At 35.3% G+C, this 13,179-nt stretch overlaps 1 protein-coding gene and 1 long non-coding RNA gene across 2 annotated transcripts; both read right to left on the bottom strand.

Annotated features, from left to right (window-relative positions):
- Window positions 1-3,468: 3,468 nt before the first annotated feature.
- Window positions 3,469-10,412, bottom strand: LOC137053224 (uncharacterized). Its single transcript, XR_010899941.1, has 8 exons — window positions 9,999-10,412; window positions 8,790-8,895; window positions 8,304-8,445; window positions 7,691-7,846; window positions 6,232-6,427; window positions 5,820-5,972; window positions 5,010-5,073; window positions 3,469-4,886 (listed from the first exon to the last, which is right to left on the bottom strand). It is a non-coding gene; the product is annotated as an uncharacterized lncRNA (long non-coding RNA).
- Window positions 10,413-11,199: 787 nt separating this feature from the next.
- Window positions 11,200-12,679, bottom strand: LOC137053208 (ferritin, middle subunit-like). The gene is given in 5 exon segments (XM_067428940.1): window positions 11,200-11,550; window positions 11,677-11,802; window positions 11,906-12,034; window positions 12,036-12,053; window positions 12,385-12,679. Coding segments are annotated over 5 exon segments (528 nt in total). The 5' UTR covers window positions 12,490-12,679; the 3' UTR covers window positions 11,200-11,400.
- Between the last annotated feature and the right edge of the window lie 500 nt (window positions 12,680-13,179).

Genomic DNA, 13,179 nt, shown 5'->3' with positions numbered 1-13,179 from the left:
AGAGAAAAGCTTAACTCCAAGTCTTCCAGAGTCGCGGTCAAAGCTGATTCGAATGACTGCCGTTCGCCAGCTTCTGTGTTTATTAGTAGCACGCAAGCGCAACTCTGGCATCATTATGTTCAGCCCCGCCCACCGACTCTATACATGCTGTGATTGGCCCGTCAAGAGCTTGGCATTTACAGCTCAGAAGAGTATTGAGAGTTTCTACACTCACGGGCAGATTAGATTTGCTGCCGCTAGGGTGTGTCTAGATTTCTAGGCTACCAGTTCGTAAGTTCTTTCTTAAATTTGAACGTATAAAGTCCACACTGGGAGCTTAGTAACTAGCTAGTTTGTAACTAACCCTGTACTTTTTTCGGTTGCTCCATTTGATCTTAATGCAGAATGTATAGGTCGTAAAGTAGCCTAGCCTCTGCGTAGTCGCAAACATGACGTTTACCCTCAGTGATCCAGCCGTAAAATATGTGAGCAGAAGTTGTGTTGAAATGCTCTGAATTTCAGTTTATGCTTCATTATAATAACTTATTTTGCCTCCTGTAGGCTAACCAACGGTAAAAATACGTTTCCATTAAAGTGTTTTTATTAAACTTTCAGAAGCATTCAGTAGGCTAGCCTATACGAAACGACATTAATAAGGATAAATAAATAGTGAAACTAAAACAAAACTAAAACATAATAAACTACTTATATTGATTTTGACTGATTTTATTTAACATCATGACATGCACAACACGGAGCGATGGGATGCTGTATTTGCACAGGTTCAGGTCAGAGCTGCTAATGTATTTAATGTTTTCTCTCTTAAAATATAAGTAAGTCTAAATGTCAGCATTATCATTTACGTGTAAAGAATTGAAGTCTGTCATGTAAAACAAGAGCTTTATTATGCTTTTCACTTTGAAAGTGAAAGTGCTACCCTTTTCAATCGCACCACAGTGGCCCTGCGAACGCTATTTCCACCCCAGAACGAGCGTGCAAATCAGGAACAAAAATTGGAGATCAAAGAAACAAAACACTTTACACTGTAAAAAAAAATGTTGGTTTTTGTTGGTTTAACTTAAAAAAGTAAGTAACCTGGTTGCCTTAAAATTTTGAGTTTATTGAAATTAAAAATTATAGTTGATACAATGAAGGAAATTTATTTAATAAATAGAAACTCAATATATTATTTTATCTGAACCACATAAAAAATGTGATAAATCAACACAAAATCTTTTAATAATCTTTCAATAAAGGTTGCCGAATCTCAAAAAATGTTCATTGTATTAACTCAAAATTTTAATTTCAATGAACTCAAAATGTTTAGGCAACCAGGTAACTTTTTTTCTAAATAATTTTTTACAGTGAACACGTGATTTTAGTTAACCGTATGTAATTCTGAAACATTAATCCAAAAGAGTTTGAATGAATAAATAGGCTAGGCCAAACCCTATATAAGGGAAATCATGAGATCATGAGATGAGAAAATTTGATACATTTCTCAAATGAGATGTATCATACTGTTAAAAAATTATATGTTCAATAAGTTATGGCAACATATGTTTTTACATTGTTTTAATTCATCAATATAAGTTAAGAAATGTCAAACTTGTTTTGATTAGTTATACAAGATGTAACTCATTTTTTAAAGTCAGTTTAACGTAATTTAAGTTGAAACATCCAAGTCGATTGTACTGCAAAAGTTCAAAATTTGCCTTTTTTTATTTAGGGCTACCATACCCATGTTGATTAGAGTATTAAAAACTGGAAACATATTAATTTAAGGTACATTAAGAACTGATAAAAAAAGTGCGATTAAATTATTTTCAATATTTTAATCAATTGACAGCCCTACTAATAACACAATATGAACAGCCATCAACAGGGGCACTAATACGATCACTTATATACTGCTACGTGCAAAAAACAAACAAACAAAAACCTGAGGAAGACAAGTCGGCCTTCTAGACAGTTTGTGATTGGTCCCTGGATTTCCGGAATCAAATCGCAGCAGAATGGCTAGCACGAAACATAAGGAGAAAGGTGGATGGAAAAAGGTTAAAGAAAAGAGGGCCAAGTAGGCTACAGTGTAGTTAGTAGTACATAGTACAGTGTCTGTCTGTTGCACACGGCTAGGGGTGAATGGCCGGATGGTGGGCCTATTTGGGAGAAAGTCCAGGGCTGTTTTTTAGCCCCAGTCCGTCCCTGGTTAAAAGAGTTTATTTGTCCTTTTCAACAAGAGAATTGAGTGAGAGTCAAAACTTTGTAAATTATTTTGCGACGTAAACTGTCTTATCAGACTTCATGTGTCCTGCAACCAGGCACCTGGTTCTGTTAGTTGCAGTTAACTCTAGCCAATGGTTTGCTTGTTGGGTGAGGGATATTATGGATTATGTGTTGAATATAACAAATAATTCCTTTAAAACGCTACAAAAATAAACTGGCCCCCGGAATATGTTGTTGTATGAATAGGCTTAAAAAAAGCAAAAAGACAAAACAATAGAACATTTCAAAAAATTGTTTTGGAATAGTTTTGCTTTTGAGATGTGTGATAGAAGGCAGTACATTATGCAACTGCCTGTACAGTGGAACCCCACACTATATTATAGAAGCATTTAAGGCAAATATCACAAGACAATCCTGCAATAACATGTTTGAGTTGTGTGTCTATACAGTTTTGTACCAGAAATTGCCCCAGGAGTGGCATCTCTGTGACTCAGCATTTTCTCCCTCTCATCTCTCATGTGGAACATGCAAGTATATTTGAAACCTATCGATAAAGCATGCTGGATACTGCAAATGGAACTGTAGTAATCGGTTCACTTAATGTTTTTTATTATTATTATGTTGTTGTACAAAAACGTTTTAGTAGTATTAGTGTGAAATTTATTAGTTTGTAACACTTTACTGTTACATTTTAATATCGCACCAATTTCTGTTGTAGTGTTTTTGCTCATTGATACTTTAATTAGCTTTTTTACAACAAAAATGGTATACCTATAAGTGAAAATAAATTTTGATATTTTCATTATTCATTGACATTTATGGCAAGATGAAACCTAAATTCTATACATGCAGTTCCAAATGTATTTGGTAAGAGCCTAATCATTCTGTCATGTCAATCGTCATTATGAGTGTAAGCAGCAGTCATTGCACATTGCAGTCATTCCAACTCCCCACACTGTTAGAAAAAATGTGCAAAATTTGTACCTTTTGGGGTACAATGGCTTGTCACTGGGGCAGTACCCTCAAGGGTACACCCGTTGTACCCTTATACATGGGTACAAATCTGTACCCTTGCAGTATGTACCTTTCAAAGGCAAATATGTACCTCTGAAGACAAATTTGTACCTTATAGTGCATGGTACTATAATGTACCTTTAAAAAAGGTACATATTTGTCCTTTTAAGGGTACTGCCCCAGTGACAAGCATTTTGTACCTTGTGATGGCAAATTTGTACTCTATTTTGCACATTAAAAAGGCCAGAATAATTTTAATCACATTTATTAAATTCTCACATTTTCAGAAGAGGTTTCAAGCAATCACAATGTCACAACAGGATACATATATTGCACTTTTTTCAACAGTACATTAATTTATTAACATTAGTTAATTAATTGTAACTTTATACCCTTAACATTTTATCACATATTATTCTCACAGTCATTACAGGATGCTTATATATTAAGCAATTTTACTGTTAGGTTTATACTAACTTCATATAAATAATATTAAGCTTTCAAAATCAGTACATACCATTTTAACCGTAATAACACAAGTAACATTAACAAAGTTATTTCATTTTTTTTAAAAACAGTACTAGATCTCATTTTAAAGGTCCCTTTCTTTGCGATTCCATCTTTCAAACTTTAGTTAGTGTGTAATGTTGCTGTTAGAGCATAAATGATACCTGAAAAATTATAAAGCTCAAAGTTCAATGCCAAGAGAGATATTTTATTTAACAGAAGTTCCCTTTCAAAGCCTACAGCGAACGGCCGGTTTGGACGACAGCAGGAAGTGCCGGGATGTAATGACGTCACTAGAACCGTTTGTTGACTAACCCTCCGCCCACAAGAACACAAAATAGGGGGCATGGTCTCGTTGCTCTCCCATGTGGAGAAGAGCGCGCATTCAGCGCATGCATCTCCCCGTTATGGTAAGAGGCGGGACCTTTCCGGGCAAAGTGCGCTAAGCTGCTGTCCAATCACAACACAGGAAGCGCTGGCCCAATCAGAACTCGTTACGCGTTTCTGAAGGAGGGACTTTATAGAACAAGGAAATCATCAGGCCGCTTTTAGGACAGAGGAAACAGCAGTGTGTAGATAATTAAATTGTGTGAAAAATACTTTTTTTACGAAACATGAACTCATGTTATATTGCACACTGTAAACATCATCAGTGCTTCGAAAACACACGAAGAACGGGACCTTTAACATTTTCTATTAGTCTACATGTTCTAAAATGTTTTGAACATCAATAAATCAAAGCAATCTTTTTTCAACAGTAAATTCATTTTAACTTTATACCCTTAAAACATTTGATCACAAACACACATTTCACTAAATGCAGTATCTGTAAGAATTTTCTGTAGCTCTAATGGGAGCAAAGACAACATAGTCTCTTTTAGTACAGGATATTGATTATTCGGGTGACAGTTTTTGGAAGGGGCTTGCCACCCACCTCACCAATCTTTGCTATGGCATGCTACAGGAAGGTCAGTGTATTCTTCATGTAGGGTGGATGAGCCATGTTTAAAAGATAGTAGGCACTGAAGGCTGCAATTGTCCCTTCTTCAACTCCTATTTCCCCTGCACACCTCCACTTTGACTGGAAAATGGCTCTCTCCAAGAGGGTTCAAGTCAGTGTCTACCAAATGTATGGTTGGGTATGGCGTATCAGCATCACACTGCAAGGAAAAATAAAGAACGTGTTAAACATCTATCAGTTAAACAATTCAATAACTATCAGAACTTTATAACAGGACATGTATCAGATTATTAAAAAGTGAGTTTAACAAATGGTTCCATACCTCTCAATGCGAATAAGCTCTCAGCTTTCTCAGTGCTTTAAAAGTGCTGCCCGAAAGTCAGAATCTGTAATAAAAATAGATAACACACTCCTCAATAATGTAATATTATAAACTTCCTGCTTTCATATTAATTTATACCCTCCCAAAAGTGGTTTCCTTTATTCATTGTAAGTCATAGTTCAGAAATTTTAAAAACAAAACAAAAACAAATTAACTGGAAATATCAACAAATGTAACATTAATATAATTTTTTTCTACTAACCCTTAAGTGACAGCAGCCTAATAATCCAATAATCTAATAATCCTAATAATTATTTAAAAAAATGGTTTTGAATAAATTCAATGAATCATTAATAAATACGTTTTATAACTGGATGAATCAGTGTTTTTGAAGAATCTTTTGAATGAATGATTTATTGACAAAACATTTCTAACGGTCACTTGATTGCGTAATATGTAAACGATACAACCGTTAATTTCAAAAGGTGGTTTGCTCTATTTTGATCACTATTATTTATATCCTGTGTGGTTTAAAACTTTTCTCTCTGGCTCAGCGAAGCAGCACGAACACAGAGTTGAATGTTTTTGAGTTTAAAAAATTCTTATCTTTTTATGGTTAACTTGAATTAGGGATGTGACAGTGAGGAAATTTTCCCACAGGTTAATGACGTGTGACAACACCAGTAATACCAGTATCACCAGCTGGGCTTTTAAATCACTAAATCTATATAAACTGAAAGTAACATGCACATGGTCGCTTGGGCACATTAATCCGTAATTGCTCAAAACCACTATGTTTTATGTCAATACCTGGTAGTTCTTTTGCAAGCATCTCTTCTTCTTTGTAGACTTTGGCCAATGGAGCATTTCTTTGAACAAGCTCAAGCACCTTTGGCACAATACTGGTGAAGCCAACCCTGAATCGCTGGCTTAAACTGACAGATGAAGAACTTCATCACACAACTGAAAATTGACAGAATGAAAAAGTTAATCATTCACATGAACTAAAAATACTTTAAAATCAAATCAGTAATTTTAATATTCTTTGTCTCAAATATTTCTAAGCTTGAATGGACATATTTCATCACCTGAAGGTTTAGAAAATTACAACAATTTTACAAACTCTTAACTGTAAATTAACATTTTTGCATACTTTGTTTATAACGACATTCAACATTTATTTTAAGCTGCAAACTGATTTAAAATCCGTGATATCACTGACCCTTGAGGTTGTTTTTAAGAAAGGATATTTCTTAAGGATATGCTCCAGTCATTCCATCTCTTATCTCCCGTCTTCGCACGCAAAAGTCCGCTGCATTCGGTCATTGACCACAGCAGTGTTTGATCGCATCTTGCTGGATATGTAGGACATTCACAGGACCCTCAGAGGATGCATCCTCACCAATGAAAGCAATCGCCTATTGGATCAAATGTTAAAAAAAGTAAATAATAATAACAACAACAGTTAAACCTCAAAAACACATGATTCCATTCACTAATTCTTTACCTTACAGAGATATTCAATTAAAGAATGCACAATGAATTCCTTAAAAAAAATACTATGCAAATGGTTCTTTCCATGTCAATGGTTAAACCTTAAGTTTATAAAGCGACAAGAATACTTTTAGTGCGCAAAAACAAAATGAATGACTTTATTCAACAATATCTTCTCTTCTGTGTCAGTTTCATGTGCCCTTTACATTCAGCACTTCCATTTAGGTTCTACATCAGAATGCTGGCTCAGTATTGGCTGAATCCCGAGTCAGCATCACATGTATGCGACATGCTGCTCAGGTTAAAGGGTTAGTTCACCCAAAAATTAAATTTATGTCATTAATGACACCCTAATGTCGTTCCACACCCGTAAGACCTCTCTTTATCTTCGGAACACAGTTTAAGATATTTTATATTTAGTCTGAGAGCGTATGCAAGTGTATGCACACTATACTGTTCATGTCCAGGAAGGGAATAAAAACATCATCAAAGTAGTCCATATGTCACATCAGTTAGTTAATTAGAATCTCTTTTTAGAATCGAAAATACATTTCATGATTTGGAACGCGTGTCAAACTGCTGAAATCACGTGACTTTGCTGATCCGAATCGATTCACTGATTCATAACTGATTGAATCTTTATTTGAGGATTAAAAAAAACAGGGAAGAGAAGACAATGCTGAATAAAGTCGTAGTTTTTGGAGCAAAATGTATTTTTGATGTTTCAAGAGCTGCTTAATTAACTCACTGATGTCACATATGGACTACTTTGATGATGTTTTTATTCCCTTTCTGGACATGGACAGTATAGTGTGCATACACTTGCATACGCTGTCAGACTAAATATAAAATATCTTAAACTGTGTCTGAAGATGAACGGAGGTCTTACGGGTGTGGAACGACATTAGGGAGAGGAGTTAATGACATCAAATTTACTTTTTGGTGAACTAACCCTTTAAAAGCGTCGGCCAATAAAGAGTTGGAATTCTGAAGTAGAACCTGGAAATGCTGAATGTAAACAGCACATGAGATGGATACAGAAGAGAAGACATAGTTAAATTAAGTCTTTATTCATGACCTGAAGGCAGACAACCTATTGTAAAATTTTTAATTAAATTACTCTTTAGTTGTCAAATTATATTTAGCTCTTGTTTAGTAACCAATTTTAACTACAGGAATCCACTTACCCCTGACTCAGATCTGCAAGATGCTGCTGGAGATTGTACAGGGAGTCTCACATTTTTGTGCCCAAACTTCTCCTTACTCTTTCTTACCTCATCTTCATGGACCAGAGCTGCACGCTCAGCTTTAAATTTGCGCTTGAGGGACTGGTGCCAAGTGTCCTAACACATGTGGGAAAAATATGGTATAGTTAATACAGGCAAGATACTTTGAATGCATATAAACAGAATCTACCACTTTCTGTCAATTAGAATAGCTAAGATGTAAACAAAATCTAAGACCAATTAATAAATGGAACAATAACCTTAAGGAACTAATATTTACACTGGTAAAGTCATTTCACATGTTGTAAAGTCTACCATTCCTTGTAACTTACATAGCCGTTCCCTTCAATATCCTTTAGAAAAGGGTATTTCACAATAAGTTATTTTGCAACCTGCACATATTCTGCATTTGTTGGATACCTAAAAGATTAATTTAAAATCAATTGGAAAAAAACTAAAAAAAATTTAATTCTTATTACTTAAGTAACAAATACTTCAAATGCATGTCAACAAAGCACTGTTTCACACATATGCATTCAAAATATTTATGTTGCTTTACAAGTTGCTGACTTACATTGTGTGTTCTATCATGAAGAACTCTGATGATTCTGTGTCTATCCTTCTGGCATTGTTCTTTGTAATCAAGCTTGGCCTGAAAATCTCCAGAAAAGACTGGAATGGCAAATCCAGCAGGCAGTCTTCCTCTAGTTGCATTTCTGCAGTGAGGGTGGAGTAGTAGTTAAAAACTTGCATTAGTAGTAATACTGATGATTAGCCACAATGCTGAACAATTTTCTAATGTGACACATGCATACGGTTACTAATGTACCAATGAAGATAAGTAGTGGTCGGCTGATGTATTGACAAAGCAGACATTGTCTGAAAATTGGCCTTTATAAATTTCACCATCGGCTTGTACGTTTTCTGGCTGGTCGATGTTACTTATTTTGACAGCGCTGAGAAGCACAGTCTTGTGATATTGAAAAAAAATCAATATCGGTTGATCACTAAACATAAGGCAAATATAATACACAAACTACACAAAAAATGTTATACTTACATTTCTTTAATCGAAGTTTGTTGATAGGATTCTGCTGGCACTGGTTCTAATGTTAGTGTCCCCTCATCTCCTTCACCTCATGTAAAAATTTGTTTTTTAAAGGAGCCTTGAAATAAATGAGAGATCATGTTATCTGTAGGCCACACTCTATTGCTTCTCCATCTACCTCATTTTCTGAAATTTAAAAAAAATTTTTTTTTTGATTTATCAGTGAGTTGGATGTTTTAACATCAACAATAAATACAATGTCTTTTTCAATAACCATTCAGCAGTATATAAAAAATCAACTGTAATTAAGAAAAATACATAATAACACTACTTGTACATACTGAGAAAAGGTACAAATATATCACTGGAGTAGTATCCTAAGGTACAAAATATAAAAGGTACTGATATGTACCTTTTAACGTAGTAACAGATAAATTAACTTTTTTCCGAGAGTGAGAGTAGAGGCAAAATCTTTTAAATTAGCAGCTCAAAGACTAGAAACTTATTTCACTAGTTACCGTAACCAGTTCTGCTTAATAATGGTAAACTAATTTCACTTGCTGTCCTTGGCCAACGCACAATTCCGGGCACTCGCCTCAGTTGACTGCTGCTTACGTTGTTCGCTCTTGCATGACTGACAGGACTAAATTATTATAACTCACGTGGACATATGTTTGCGTTATTTATAGAATAAAACTGATATAAAATCAACTTCGATAATATTCGTAAGGCATATGATTTTAGACTGACCAAGAGACACGTTAAAATTAACCCAGACAGGCTTTCGCTCGCATCCACAGAGAACACGTATTAACGTTACTGTAATAAGACAATGCTGGGAAACTGAATTAAAAAATCTGGGGTTACTTATTGAGACCCAGCTTTAGTGAATAGAAAAGTCTATTCACACAAAGCGCGGTAGTTAAATCTGTTAACGTTATATGGCCGTTTCATTGCTTTTTTTCACAACACATTGAGCAATGTCTCGCGGTAGAGTATAAGTTATCTTAATTTATGTTTAAAAAATAATTTTAATAACAACAATAAACTAAAAAAACATAACAATGCGTTGGTTTGTCAGGTCAGTGTTTTCGAATAAATTTTTCCCTCACGCGTCAGGCAGGCCTAACCTAAAAACGTTACAGAGGCAATGTGAAGGTGAACATGATTTGAAAGGTAACCAATAATTTTCACTGTAAAGTTACTTAAACCTAAACTTACCTCTGAATTTCTGTGCTTCGTCTTCAGTAACATGTATTCCAGCTTCTTCCATTTTTTGAAGAAAACCCTCCATCGACAGCGTCAGATTCAGAAAAGAGCCATATTGTCGAATAACCGTCGTGCACAAGCTCAACTTCTTTACGCATGCACTGCGCGGTGCGCGCGGGCTACAATCCCATTTGACAACACGAATTTAAAGAGGACTCGCAGCAAATATGCGTGCTTGAACTTTGAGACAATGTAAAAGTATCCATATAAAAGTATCCATTATCCAACGTTAAATAGTTTCATCTACATTGTGCGTTTGCTACGAAAATTACGTGCATGTATTTGTTTAACGTTATATTAATAGAAGAACTTAAAACAGCTTTTATATCAGTTTAAAATTACAATACAAAATTCAGGCTTACTTTAACAAAGTTGCTTTATGTTTAAAAGTTATTATCTTTATACTTTGTATAATCAATAAAATGTCATGCGCAAAATGTACAGAACTAATCATTAAAGATGTGGGCTTTTAAATATATATTTTTATATTTTGTATATCTAAAATATACAATATTTTAAAAATATTATATTTTTATAAAATTTTGTATATATATAAAACTATATGAAAATTAATCTCTTGCTCAATGTTGAATCTATTTGTGGTTGAATAATGTTTTGTTCACTGAATTGTTCAAATCAGATCACTGTGGATGTTTAGCCTGGAATAAGCTTTTACTGTTTCATCCACTTTGGCTTACTCATTTTGTCACACATGCAATTGTACCTTTGTTTGTGGATTTAATGGTTCAAACATGGACCCTTTGACAGTTGGGAACATATGTGTACCTTTTTATCCCCAAAATGGTACATATGAGTACCATAAGGTGTAATTATGACCCATTGAGGGTACAACTTCACCATTTGTACCCTAAGTGTTCACAAACGTACCTTGCCCGTACCCTTTTTTCTGACAGTGCATCTCCTCCTCTATTTAGCTGATTCATTCTGTTATACAGGGATTGAGCCTCCAATTGAGACAGCCAATCAAGTTCACTTTTTCACCTATTAAGACTAGATGGGCAGTTTTGTCCCGGCGGCTTGTCTCTGGGACAGTACTTTTAGAAGTATGCATTTGTGTCTTATATATTTATTCTAAAAGTGAATGTGACTTCATGGCCAGGTCTCACCATTGTAAAAAATAAAGACAAGTGAATCCAGTTAATAAAAGATTTATTAATCAATTTTGTGCACATTCAACAGGGAAGCATAGGCTTGGCTAGATCATGACTAATAAAAAGAGCAAAACTGCATAATTATTATAGTAATATCACATTTCATTTTCAACAAGAGCTGTGTGATGAGAACATATTGGTTGATGATTTAAGCCAAGTGCACATGGTCTGCAGAGCTGCATTTAGCTGCTCAGGGTGTGCTTGTCAAACAGGTACTCCGCCATCCTGTTGTTGCCAGCATCCATCTTGGAAAGGTTGGTGATGTGGTCACCAAGCTTCTTGATGGCCTCAACCTGCTCATTCAGGTAGTGAGTCTCCAGGAAGTCACACAGCTGTTGGACAACACATCCGAAAAGAATTAGGAGGATGCAAACTTCCCTAGATGTGAAACTTAAAAAAAGAACGAAAAAAAAGAGGCATTTATGTGTCTCAACTTTAACAAATGAACATTGACTTACATGAGGGTCTTTCTTCTCAGAGGCGACCTTATGAAGGTCCAGCAGAGCCTGGTTGACGTTCTTCTCCAGCTGAAGAGCGCACTGCATTGCGATCAGCCCATTGCCCCACATATCACGCTCCGGTTTCTGGAGAGCACAGATCAGTGAGCATGTTACATGACATAAGGTCATTCCATAACAAGAGGTCTTGAGTCTTTGGTAATGTTACAATGTCATTCTATCAAAGCACCTTCATGTCTTGAAGGACAATTTTTCCGCCTCTCTTGTTCTGGAACTCCATGAATTTATCAGCATGCTCGCGTTCCTCCTCACTGTTCTCCTTGAAGAACTTGGCAAAACCAGGAAGAGCCACATCATCCCCGTTTGAAGTAGAAAGCCTGAACAACATCGGACCAGAATAGATTTAGAATATGTCAAGGAACAAAGAACAACTTAAGTAACGGCTTTTAATCAAGGACTTATAAATTATTTTTATTATTTTTATCTATCCAGCGAACACATCCAATCAAACTCAAGCAGTTACTCCAATAACAACTGTAGCTGGGATGTTCCCATCTGGCTATTGCCTTCATTGCGCATCAGATGGGAACATCCCAGCTATAGTAGTCTTCTATTTAAAAGCTAAGTAGGCTATATTATATTTTTATATAGGCCTAACGGAACGTATAACGATTTCACAAAGTGATAAAACCAATAAGAGATACTTGCCATTGAAGTGTAAGTGTAAGAAGCGTAAAGCTCCAAATTGATCATCTTGTTGATCAAAGCCTCGCAGTCGCGGTCGTAGTTCTGGCGGATCTGAGAAGTCTCCATTTCTGCGGTTTTATCACAACGTTGGTGAAAAATAAATAAGAAATATAAATAGTTTTAAATAAATTGCGTCGAGATCGAAGTTCCGTTCAATCACTGTTGAAGCAAGAACCTCTTCAGATCTTCCTGAAGCTGTGAGTAAAATGAAGGTGCTCGCTTGTCTTATATACGATCAAAACATGATGCGTCACTGGAACATGAAACCAGTAACTGGAACTGAGTCACGAAGTGACTTGACAATCCGCTGTACTAGGTTAGACACCAAAGACAATATCACATTTCTTTTTCACAATTAATAGCCTACCATGTAAGTAAGTAAATGTAAGTGTTATTTATTTATTTATTATTTAATTACAAGCATGATTTGCATTCTGAAATGTTACTATAGAAACGTAGCTGTAAATTGACATTTAAATTAACCATAGACCTTTTTTACTAGAGCAAATGTTCTTATTTTTCATCAATAGAAAACTGCATTACGAAGTTCCAGGTTATGCTAAGCCTGATAACACCATATTACAGGAGCCTGTGCATAATATGCTATATCAAATATCATGGGACAATAGCAAATCATTCTTCTTTGGAGTTAATGCCATTTTTCACTTGGTAATTGCCTTTAGATACCTGACACCTGACTGATTAGAAGACTACAATGCAGACAGGTGACCATTACAAAGCAATTTTGTACCAGAA

Source organism: Pseudorasbora parva, chromosome 2, assembly GCF_024679245.1.
Source record: "Pseudorasbora parva isolate DD20220531a chromosome 2, ASM2467924v1, whole genome shotgun sequence".
Lineage (NCBI taxonomy): Eukaryota > Metazoa > Chordata > Actinopteri > Cypriniformes > Gobionidae > Pseudorasbora > Pseudorasbora parva.
Note: the sequence above shows the minus strand (reverse complement) of the source record. Positions and strands in the feature narration are given on the sequence as shown.